This window comes from Eumetopias jubatus, unplaced genomic scaffold, assembly GCF_037043125.1.
Source record: "Eumetopias jubatus isolate StellerSeaLion01/CBP00866 unplaced genomic scaffold, mEumJub1_p1.0 scaffold_9, whole genome shotgun sequence".
Lineage (NCBI taxonomy): Eukaryota > Metazoa > Chordata > Mammalia > Carnivora > Otariidae > Eumetopias > Eumetopias jubatus.
Genome location: NW_028274815.1, coordinates 25,420,209 through 25,432,221, shown reverse-complemented (window position 1 = coordinate 25,432,221; position 12,013 = coordinate 25,420,209). Strand labels below are relative to the sequence as shown.

General features: G+C 49.9%; 1 protein-coding gene across 3 annotated transcripts in view; it reads left to right on the top strand.

Moving 5' to 3' along the window:
* Nucleotides 1-9,018, top strand: part of CAPN13 (calpain 13) — a 51,024-nt gene extending 42,006 nt beyond the window's left edge. For all 3 annotated transcript variants that reach the window (XM_088026175.1, XM_088026174.1, XM_088026173.1), the window contains exons 15-21: nt 1,437-1,494; nt 1,606-1,664; nt 3,269-3,337; nt 5,188-5,263; nt 7,211-7,339; nt 8,365-8,420; nt 8,992-9,018. In XM_088026175.1, coding sequence (XP_087882301.1) covers nt 1,437-1,494; nt 1,606-1,664; nt 3,269-3,337; nt 5,188-5,263; nt 7,211-7,339; nt 8,365-8,420; nt 8,992-9,018 — 474 coding nt within the window. The remainder of the gene's footprint in view (nt 1-1,436; nt 1,495-1,605; nt 1,665-3,268; nt 3,338-5,187; nt 5,264-7,210; nt 7,340-8,364; nt 8,421-8,991) is intronic.
* The last annotated feature ends 2,995 nt before the right edge of the window (nt 9,019-12,013 follow it).

Sequence of the window (12,013 nt, the reverse complement as noted above, 5' to 3'; positions counted from 1 at the left end):
ATTTATTCAATTGGCAAACATGTACCAAATATTCCAAGCACCACACTAAGCTTTGGGAATGCAAAGCATCGGTCCTCATGGAATCTTATGTTGAGGTGGTAGAGACAGACGTGCAATTCTTTGGGTATTTGTTTAAGGCAATCTTCATCTCCATTCCTATCCTCATTTCCTCAAACATTGTGGTCCAGGTCAGGGACTGTCCTAGGGTGGAGAGACATGCAGAAGGGAGACATGGTCCATGTCCCAAAGCTACTTATATTCTAGTTGGTGACTCCACATAAGTTAGAGTTCCTTGCCAACTGTTCTGCAAGTTAGGTGCCATGTTGATAGTGGGCACACAGTGTGACTGTCCTGATGTAACCCAGCCAATGAGATGTTGGAGGGATGGCCTGAGGGCCCATTTCAAACACTGGCAGCATGTTTTTCTCAGGGGCAATAAAAGGGGTTCTCCCCTGAGGACAGGCTGTGGGGCTGCTTTTGCCTTCAGTCAGATGGTGAGGCCAACCAACCCCGAGGACAGCACGTCTGTGGGTCTGTGGGGTGCCTATTCTCAGAAGGACCCAAAGAGAGCCCTTCTTCCTCCTGACCCAGTCCCACTCTGCAAAGCCACCTGCTGAGGGACCTCACTCTGGCTCCTTCCCCCACGTGAAGCTCTCCCAGAGTGCTGATGTCACATCACCCCCTCAGCTTTTACCAGCCTGCATGTGAGAAATGGCCACGCGCAGCACAGCTCTGCTTCTCTGTGGAATCATCATGGAAGATGCCCCCCCATAAAGCTGCTCAATGTCCCTGGGGGAAAACTGAATGCAGTTAACAACTTCAGAAGTTCAGGCTCGGAAAAGTTTCTCTCCCCTCAACCTCCATTGCTTCCCGTTTTTAATCCAAGGGAAACCTTGTCTTCCTTTATGCTTCAGTGGCTAGGAAGACTAATGCTAAGTAATGTGCTCAATTAGATCAGCTTCTCTTAGCCTAGATTCCTGGCACTTTCATCTCCTCTGTGCGCACACACATGCTCATGCTCACACACACACTCTCAATAGTCCTATTTTCTCTCCATCCTTTTCTGGAAGCAGATGGGAAAACACACCTACAGGGCTGAGTCAATTCATTCAACACTTCTCCCGAGGGGTTCCCGAGTGCTAGGTATGGTGGAGAGGAAGCAACTACTGCTTTCTGTCCAATAGTAAAGGAAGAGAGAAATGCAAGGCAACCCACACGTGGTATCAAATGTCAGGAGTGATGAGCACTACAGACGTTCAGGGAGGGAGCATCGCCATGACCTGGAGCAACTGGGAAAGGCTTCATGACAGGCTAGATGGGCACTGGGTGGGAACCGAGGGCTTGGAAGTCTGAGCACTTCTACAGAGGAAGGCAGGTGTGCCCCTCAGCTCCTGAGCACTGATGGGATTTCTGCGTTCCTCCCTTGTTTGGATCAGGGACTGAACATGGATGCCACCCAGCTTCAGAGCCTTCTCAACCAGGAGTTCCTGAAAGGTAAGGTCAGACCCCACAGGCCTACCAGCCCCACCCTCATCCCCACTGCTGAGCCAGTCTAGTGTCACCCCCACCCCCGACATGTCCATCCTTCCCATTCTCCACCCCCAGGAACTCCAGGGGACACGTTCTCTTTGGATGAGTGCCGGAGCGTCGTGGCTCTGATGGATGTACCCTTTGTAGTCCTCCCTCCCCTCCTCTGGCAGCTCTACGAGCCCGTCCGCTCTTTGAGCTTCCCTGGCGGTCTCATTAGGACGTTAGGAACGCTTTTCACTCGCGGTGTTTTCTCTTCTTTGGTTCTAAGGGCTCACCCAAGAGCCTGGGTTCCTGTGGATTCTATGCTAACTCACTACCTCTCCCGAACAACCGTAGCAACAATGCCAATGGTTATCATTTATCAAGCATCTTGGCACGCCAAGAATTGTCCTGGGATATATACTTTCCTTGTAGTCCTTGCAATGACCCCTATGATGTAAGAAGTATGATCCATCGCATGGTGAGAGAGGAGTTCAGAGAGGCTAGGCAGCTTATTAAGTAATCCCACAGCCAGTCCAAAGTTGTGCCTGGATTTGAAGAGTTTGCAGCCTCCAAATCTGTGTCCTAACATCATTCTGCCCTGCCTCCTGGCAGCGCCAGTGGGGGCTGTTTTCCTCTCACCCTCCCCTTACCCTGGATGAGTCTTCCCTAAATCCCTTGTTCAACAAGCCCCAATTCAGTAAAGAGAACAACCACTGGAACTTGGAGAAAATGCCCGGGTCTACAGAGAGCCGTACCCCATTAGTGCTACCATGCCACGGCGGCGGAGGTCAGGGCAGGAGGAGGGAGCTGTCCATGGGCACCAGTGGCCAGGCTGGGAATCAAACCCCGGGCTCCTGACTCCTGTCCTGACTGCCACCTCCAAGGAGCTATTTCTACCCTGCCCAGCCCCGGAGAGACTGGTTCCCAGCTGCACCCTGTGACCCTCCCCTCAGTGTATGCAACCTCCCTGGAGTGAGACCGATCATGCTCCTTCACTGTTAACAAGGCCCGATTGGGAATGGGAGGCCCACCATTGTCGAACAAGAGCTCTTCTTGATGAAATCGTAAATCAAGCCCTGTCTCTGCTGGCCCTGGTTTGGAATCACCTGGAGACACTGCCCATCCCCCACAGATGAATCAGAAGGGCCCCATGGCTCCCCACAACCCCAGGGCGGGTCACCCCGGGGGAGGTGGTGTCTGTCAGAGCCCTGCAAAGCAGACAGGTCTGTTCTACCCTTCCTCCCGCCCACCCACCGCTCCCCTGCAGCAGCAGCTCAGAGATAGCTTCTTTTCCTCAAATTAGCTCTCATTAAACCCATTGTACTGCTATGGGGTGACCAGGGCTGGCTGTACCGCCTTCCCTCGACTCAGCTGCACCGCCTTCTCCCCGCTCAGCTGCACCCACATGCTGCTTCAGGGGTTGCAGTGACCCTTCCTGCTCCTCCCCACTCTTCCCTGCCAGGGGCCCCACTCCACCCGGTGCAGGCTGTGTTCGGGCTCTCTCTTCCCCTGGATGCACGTGATACTGGCCCCTTTTTCTCAGGGCTTCTTTCCTCTTCTAGTTGCCCATTTTCCTCTGTAAAATGAAGCTAAGCCAGGCCCCTGCAGACACAGCGGACGCCAGTTGTGGTGGGGCCAGGTCCAGGTGAGACTGGACTGATGGTGCTACTAGTTGATGGATGGAACTGCTCCTGGCTCTGTCGGCAGGGCCTCTGCCCCCCTTGCGCTGCATGGTCCACTCTTAACTCCCCTCCAGCTGAAAGTGAATGGGCAGCTTGATCAAGAGGAGTTTGCAAGGCTGTGGGGCCGGCTTGTCCACTGCCAGGTACTGGCATTTTCTCTTTGTGTCCCATTTAGCAAATTTCTACTGGGTGCCCTACCTGCATAGGTTGAGGGGCGTGAAAGAAGAGGAACCCAGCCCTGCCCTCAAGAGGACTCACATTTTGTTCAGGGAGACTACACGTACTACTAGAAGACATGAGGCAATGCCCAAGCAAGTGGCAGGGTGAAGGGTACTCTAGGAGGTTGAAGGAGAGAGGGGTCACCAAGGACGGTAGCTAAGACCACCAGCCAGCATCAGCCCCCGCAGGCCCCCTTTCCCCCGGCTCCCTGAGACATTCCCCCTTCGCACTTGTTCATTTCATTCCTGTCCTATCTGCCAGGTACAACAAGATCACAGATGTGGCCTGTGGCCTCCCCATTGTTCTCAGGACAAGGTCTAAGCTCATCAGAGCTGTACACAAGCCCCTGGAGCTGGGACCCTGGTGTGGGGTCCAGGAGGAGCCCTTGGACTCCTTCCACTCGCTCCTTCAGCCCCCAGCTGTGAGACTCGGATCCCCGCCAGGACAAAGCACCCTGATTGTCCAGCCTCAGGAATCTTCCCTGGGAGGCCTCGCCTGCCCCCAGGCCCGGTTACATCCCCCTGAGCCTGCAGTAAAAGATAAGGTGCTCTCGTGGGTCTATCCCAGGGTGTATCACCTAGGCCCTGACTTAGCAGTCTCAAAGGGCATTGTAAGGGCTGATCTGCCCCCCCACCCCATTAGATTGCAGAGCAGGGGCGCCCTCATGTTCATCTGCTTCCCCCAGCGCCTTTCTTAATGTCTCATACACAGCAGGCACTCAAAAAGGCCCAACAAATGACCAAAGTCATGAATTACCGAATGAGTGAGGGACTCCCAATGGAGGGCTTTCTATATACTCACCAAAAGCCAAATGAGGCCGGAAAACATTCTTGGGCTGCTATTTCACAGTAGTCACTGCCCCCAGGAATCGGTGGGTCACACACCTGCTGGGGGTATTTTGCCTTGGAACAATTCCTGTGGGGCGGCCGAGCACAGGCCCAACCGGGGAGCCCCAAGTCCAGTCGTGGGGCAGCTGCATGCTTCCTCCCAGCAAGTCACCTGCCCAAGCTTCTGTTTCTCACCCGGGAAGTGCAGGGCTGATCAGGGCTCGGGTGAGAACCAGGGAGAGCAGGAAAAGTCCGGGGTGCAGGAGAGCCACCCTGTACAAGGCTGTGTTAGGGCTGCTACCTCCTGCAGCTGGGCCAGGACCCAGGACGCGGTCCCCACCTGCCTGCTACATGTACTCACTACCGTGCAAGGCACCCTCCTAAGCTCTTCCTAACCATTTGCTCATTGACCCCTAGCAGCAATCCTATGAGGCAGGTACTGTAATTGGCACTGCACTGCAGGTGGGGAAACTGAGGCCTGGAAAGATGAAGTCACTGGCCCATGGTTACACAGCTGGTAAATAGTCAAGCCAGCATTTAAACCCAGTGGTTTGGTTGCAAATTCTGTGCTTTTAACCACCACCCTATGCAAAGTCTTGAGAGAGCTCTACACCTCCCGGACGCAGGAAGCTGCCATGTGTCGGGAGCCCAGTCTAGGAGGTGGGGAAGGACACAAAGGAGGTTGGGAGAGAGGAAGGTGCAGGCCTGGGAGAGGAACCCACAGCCCCACAGCGGGCGGCCAGGGTGGTCGGCTTCACCAGGTGCCTCCCACTGCTGCCTCCCTGGGGCCTTAGCTGAGCTGCCTCTCAGCCGGGTCCACTCAAGGTTTATTGAAGCAGTTTCCTGGGGTGGAAAAGGGATTTCCAGGGCTTCTCTCTCCCCAGGACTTCCTCTTTAAGATGGGCGAGGGCACTCACATGGACTTCTTGCTTCCTTTCCCAAATCAGAGTGTTTTCCAGAACACCCAGGATCGCTCTGGAGTTTTCCTGAGTTTGGATTTGTGGAAGGTTATAAAGCGTACAGGTAAAGCAGGGGCCCCTCGGAGTCGTCATGACTGGGGCCGTGGTGATGGTGGGCTGTGTGTATGTAAGAGAGAGAGAGGTGCACACGCCTCCCATGCAGTAGGCAAGGCTGGTGCAGCAAAGCTGGACGGTCAGGAGAGAGCAGAGCAGTAGGCTCCGTGTCCTCCCCGGGGAACACCAGCCTCTTTGGGCCTCCGGGCTCAGAACTCAGACTCCATTCTCCACAACCTGAGTTCTTGTGTGCCAGTCAATTTTCCCAATTGCCTTCTGTCTCCAAACAACTCTAACTGTGTGAAAATAACCTCACATCATTGATACCCTCCCAGAACTTAAGCTTGCCTTAGAGACACTTCCATCTCAACTTCTGGGCTGTCAGGGTTAAACCCTCATGAGCAGGTGGATGCACTCTCTTCACAGAGGGTTTGTAGCTAAGTGAAATCAAATGTCATCTGTCTGCTTCAAGAAGGCAAGAGCTTTCAGTCCTAGGATGATGATAAGGATACCGTAGGATGCCTAAGAGCTTCAGGGTTCAGGGAGAACTTGGACTCATGTCATCTCATTTGATTGTCTCAACTACTCTGTGATCAGGAGTCATGATCTGCCCTATACCGGTGGGGGAAATGGATCACACAAAGGTTAAGTCAGAAAACTGCCACCTTCCTTGAGAAAATGTGAGATCAGAGTGCCCCCAGGTAACCACTGGAAGGAGATGCTCCACAGTTCTCCCTCCCGCGGGCCTTCATACCAGAGGGCAGTGGTTCTCCAAACTTGAGTGTGCTCCGGAACCCTCTGGAAGCTTGTTAAAGCACAGCTTGATGAGCCTCACCCCTCACCCAAAACTTCTGATTCAGGAGGGCTTGGGTGGGGCTCAAGAATTTGTATTTCTAAGAGGTTTCTATGTGAGGCCAATGCTCTTTGGACCGCACTTTGAAAGCCCCCAAATAGCTACAGAAAAAACAGAATCTGATAGGAGACCACACTGATGACTCCAGAATAATAAAAGGGAGACAGAGAATAGCTGGAATGCGACTAAAAACTTTTCAAAGACCAAGCAGATAACTGAAAGGGGCCATGGAGCTGACCATAAGAAAAGAGGGTGATTTTTGAATGTGGCGGAGCTGGAGAGTGCTTGGCCTATCTAAAGGCATTCGAATTCTTATTTTATTAATGCTGCTGGAGACACCAAATATCTCTGGTGCATGAGGCCCACAGGTCACCAGGCTCACCCCCTCGATGGATGGTTTGGCTTGCAAGGTCTGCTTGCCCCCCAAAGCTTGCAGGCACAGCCATTTGCCAGTTTGCTCTTGTCTGCTGTGGGGTTGGTGCCTCCTGGACCTCATAACTAGACATGTAGGACAACCAGTCCCAAAGAGAGCAAGGTGCCTGTGTCTCACCCACCTGTGGCCACCTTCTGACTGTGGTCTCCTCTCTGAGGACCAGTCTCTTTCCTAATCCCCCAACTTAGGACTGAATCTCCCACTTCCAGGGACGACACTTGCTCACACTAGCAGCGTTCACACCTAAGACCCACATGCAGTCATGGGGTTAGGAAACAAGGTAGTTTCACAAGGTCACCAACGGAGAGAGGCCTGATGGATGCAGGGCTAGGAGCAAACTCCAGGTGTCCTGGAAGCTCCCTGTTCACATGGAATTATCCGATGATTATGAAGGCTGAAGTATCCCCAGAGCAGTCAGTGTCTTGAGTATCTGGAGTTGGTATCTGGCCAAACTCCACAACAATGTCACTGGGGGCCCAGCAGCCAAGAAGAAGGAGGCAACAAGAGAACCATTAAAAATATGAAGTGGAGTGAACGGGCCCCTGGGCCAGACTAAATAGGAAACAGTGGTGGAAGGCCACCACTCCAGGCGGGTTTGTCAGACTTTGCATGTCAGAGGACCGGACCTGCTACCAGCTTTCTCCTGCTCACTAACCCACCCCTTGGCCCAGACTTCCTTGCAGGGACCTCCATCAGCAGTGAGCTGCTGGATCTCATGACCCTCCGGTACAGTGACAACAGCGGCAGGGTCAGCTTCCCTAGCCTGGTCTGCCTCCTGTTGCGACTTGAAGCCATGGCGAGTAAGTGTCACCTGGGTGACATCCTGGAGACCGTCACAATGACCAAGAAACATAGGAGGGGATCAGGAACACACTCCTGCCCCAGGCCTAGGCAAGGCCTCAGCAGCGGGGTGGGCTGGAGTCTTGCATGAGGAGCCCTTGCTCCAAGAGGCAGAGCCAACCTTAGCCTGTGTAATGGTATAGTCGGCCTAGGCCCCCTGCATCCCTTCTGTACTCTTTCTGTCCAGGACATTCCCCTATCCCAGGTCTCTCATTTCCTCATCACCCTATTTAGTGCATCTTTTAGGATCAAGGTTAATTTAACACACTGCGTCCCCTCTTCATGTTGTTTACCGTTTAAACCTACACTATAGTCTTGCAATGAATGATTAGGGTCTCTGCTGAAGGAATTCACACACAAGTGAATAGGTGGGGGCAGAGGGGGAGCTTTCCCAAGGCTCCAGAAGTTCAACTATGTAGGTCAGACGTTTGGACACTTCTTAGCAGCCTCCCCCCCCCTTTTTTTTCCCAGTGAAATCCTATGTGAAACGCCAAGCTATAATATAGCTCAAGTGTTGTGTTGGGGGTAGAAGTGGGGTCTGGCCTCATCCTAAGCCTCATCCCATCCCTGGCGTGAGGTACCTCTGCAAACCCCACAGCTCTGAGCCAGGCAGTTAATACAGACTGAGAGAACAGAGGCCTGGGAGCATCAAAGAGAAGGGTGAGGCATAAACCTCCAGAAAATTCTCAGCTGGACAAGGAGGGGGGCTCCCCCAAACTGTGCCCATAGAATACTTGATAAGACAGGCCCATACATCCCCTCAGCTGTATGTGGAAGGGTGCAGAGTGCAAGGCTACGAGAAGAGGGAGAGGCGTGTGTGGGCCAGTGTGGTCACAGAGAACTGTCCCACGGGTGTGGGGTGTGGCTGGGAAGAGACAGGAGGGAGGCTAGGCACACTGTGGAGAGTGAGAGAGTACTTTACATGGAATCACTGTATTTGCTTTTATCTTCCTTGACCTGTCCTGATTCCTCTCCTCCTCTTTAGAGACTTTCCGGAACCTCTCCAGGGATGGAAAACGACTCTACCTGACAGAAATGGAGGTGAGGGTGAGGTACTTTCCTCTCCCAGACACAGGACAAAGTCCCAGGCCACCTCTCCTCTCCTGATTCCAGGGGGAATTTTTCTCCTGAGGATATTGGATAGTCTGTCAAAGGCCAGCCAAGCTGCTGCCCCCCGCCCGCCTCCAATTACTGCCTTTATATATTGCTGGCTGCCAAGGCTGCTTTAGGATCTTGGCAGACAGATTTTATTTTTTTTCCAATAGCTTAGTAAAGCAGAGGATTATGTGGGAGTCATAAATCCAAGAGGGAATGAAGAACACCTGCTGAGCTCGCTGTACATTAAACTTACTCCTAGTGAGCTTTAGAAAGAGGCTCCTGGCCCAGCCAGCTGGTCAACCTCAGCTATCCCTCTCATTGCCTAGCTACTCAGGGAGTAGCAAAAGATATGCTGTGATGGGGGCTTTGAGACCCCCCCGCTGGGTTGGAATTATCTGGAAATGTCTGATGAGACTAGACTGAGATCTTTCAAGGAAGGGGGTACCATTTGCCCTGCTCTGTATTAAGCGAACAAATTTTAAGCTATGTCATAATGATGATGCTTATTTCTCAGTGGATGAACCTGGTCATGTACAACTGAAGCGAGGAGTAGAGCAGACCCCAGAGTCCAGGTAAGACATGGCAGTTCTAGAATCATTTCCTTCTAGGAGCACAACGCCTTGTCTCCTTCAGGAACTGCACACAAGACTCTTGCCCTGGGAGCAGCCTCCCTAGAGGTTACAGAGCCCTTATCTGTGTGAGCCAGGGCTCAAGGTCTCAGGGCCTCTGAATTTCAAGGCCAATGCTGCAGGCTTCATTCAAACCATGGGTGGAATGACCAGTGGACATTTATGAAAGAGTGTGGCCTGAAAGTCACGAGTGAGGGATTTAGAATTCTTATTTATTAATTCATTTATTTTTTATTGAGCTATAATTGATATTTAACAATGCATTAGTTTTAGGTGTGCAATATCATGATTTGATATATGTATATATTGTGGAGTGATTACCACAATAAGCTTAGGTAACATCCATCACAACACATAGTTACACATTTTTTCCCTTGTGATGAGAACTTTTATAATTTACTCTCTTAGCAACTTTCAAATACAATATAGCATTGTTAACTGTAGCCACGGTGCTGTACGTTCCATCCCCAGGACTTAATTATCTTATAGCTGGAAGTTTGTACCTTTGGACCACCTTCAGCCATTTTGCCCACCACCCCCACCCCCCACTTCTGGCAACCATCAATGTAGTCTCTGTGTCTGTGAGTTTCGTTTTGTTTTTAGATTCCACATATAAGTAAGATCATACAGTATTTTTCTTTCTCTGATTTATTTCACTTAGCATAATGCCTTCAAGGTCCCTCCATGTTGTCACAAATGGCGGGATGTCCTTCTTTTCTATGGCTGAGTAATATTCCTTTGTATATAAAATACATTTTCATTATCCATCCATCTACTGATGGATGCTTAGGTTCTTTCCTTGTCTTGGCTGTTGTAAGTCACACTGCAGTGAACATGAGGTACACATAACTTTTCGAGTTAGTGCTTTTGTTTCCTTCAGATAAATACCCAGAAGTAGTTGCTGGATCATATGATAGTTCTATTGTTAATTTTTTGCTTCTGCAGATGCAAACTCCATACTATTTTCCAGAGTGGCTGCACCAATTTACATTCCCACCAAGAGTGCACAAGCGTTCCCTTTGCTCTACATCCTTGCCAACACATTAGCTCTCGTCTTTTCTATAACAGCCATTCTAACAGGTGTGAGATGATATCTCATTGTGGTTTCAATTTGTACTTTGCTTATGACTAATGATGTTCCACACCTTTTCATGTACCTGTTAGCCATTTGTATGTATTCTTTGGAAAAATGTCTATCAGTCCTACTTGATTATTTTTGCTTTTGTCGTTTTTGCTTTTGGTGTCAAATCCAAAAAGTCATTGCCAAGATCCATGTCAAGGAGCTTATTCCCGATGTTTTCTTGTAGGAGTTCTTTGGTTTCAGGTCTTACATTCAGGTCTTGAATCCTTTTTCAGTTGATTTTTGTATGTGGTATAAAATAGCAGCCCAGTTTCATTCTAGAATTCCTAATTTGAAATTCCAAAGAGGAAAGGCAATCACTCATCACAAGAAAGGCTAATGTGTGGAGCAACAGAAATGATAAGACCCTGGGGAGATGAGAGCTGGGTCCAGCCTCAGATCTACCATTGCCTCACTATGCAGCTGTTCACACATCTGTAGGCATCAGCATCTATACCTCTAGCATGAGTGTGCTGAAAAATTAATGCCCATGTCACATTTCTTCTATGCGTTTATTTTCAGGGAACAGACCCTAGAGATACATAGCCCACCCCCTACACTACTGTAGCAGAAGCCCCAACAGTCTGCCAGAATCTCCCAGGACTGGGCTGCTCAATATTTGTGCTCCCCATGATTGGACATTTCTAGGTGCTAGGTATTTTTTTTTGTCTAGAGGCAACAATCTACTTCCCTGAAACTTTCCCCCCATGCTTCAAGTTCTACTCTGGACCACTGTAGAAAAAAAGACTAGACAAGCCAGACCTTCACATTCTTGCAGATAGCTCTGCTGTCTCACCGAGGCCTCTCTTTTTACTTAGTCCTGTTGATTCTCGTGTAAAACCTATTGGCGACCATTTCTATATGCCAGTGTCCCTTTGGAATACACAGTTCTGCTATGCAGCGGTCCTGTGATCAGCATATTCAGGGACCCAGTAATTTTTGTAAACAGCATTTGTTTAATCTCCCAACTGTGTACCTCGAAATCAAGAGGCAGACACTCTCTCCATAAAGAAATAATATTTTAGCATAAATATTTCCTGATGAACTCTTGGTGCTTCTTACTGAACACAGGTTAACAAACATTGCAGAGATCAAAGTTAATTAGATTCACCTGTATTTTCTTGAATTCCCCTTTCATTTCTTTTTAAAAATAGGGCATGTGAGTATTTCCCATTTCCATTCTGCCTGATTCCTATTCCAATCTGCACGATTTCTAATGTCAGGAATGATTCTAAGCTAATTCAACATGCAGGACCTGGAGTTTGAACTTTTGAAATAACTGGACTCTTTCTCATTATCCTTTCTCCTACACAGGGTCCCAATTCCCTCCTAACTAATTTTTCGACACTTCCTTTTCTGAACATTATGTAAGAAGGAAGTATAATAAAAGATGTATGGTTATGTGTGTTTCAGTCTCTTTCACTAATGCCTGTCATCATCCCTAAGAGTGCTCCCTTGTCTTCCTCATTAATTACGGCCCTCTGACATCATACTCTTAAAGCAGATCTACTCACTCTTGGCTGATGGGTTGCTGTGCAGAATTGGAGGCAGGACGTAAAGAAGTTCTGCCTCCAAATCTACAAACTCACTTTCATCTATAACCATCTCCCACCTTCTCCTGTTATGCTAGGGGGCATATGTCTCTGAGGATGTTCTGGATCTCATTACCTTCCCCCTTCACAAGGACCCGATAGAATGAGTTCTGTCCTCTGGGTTCTGAATACTAAATCTCTCTCTCTCTTTCTCTCTCTCTCGCTCGCTCTCTTCTGGAGTCTTCCAATTCCCAT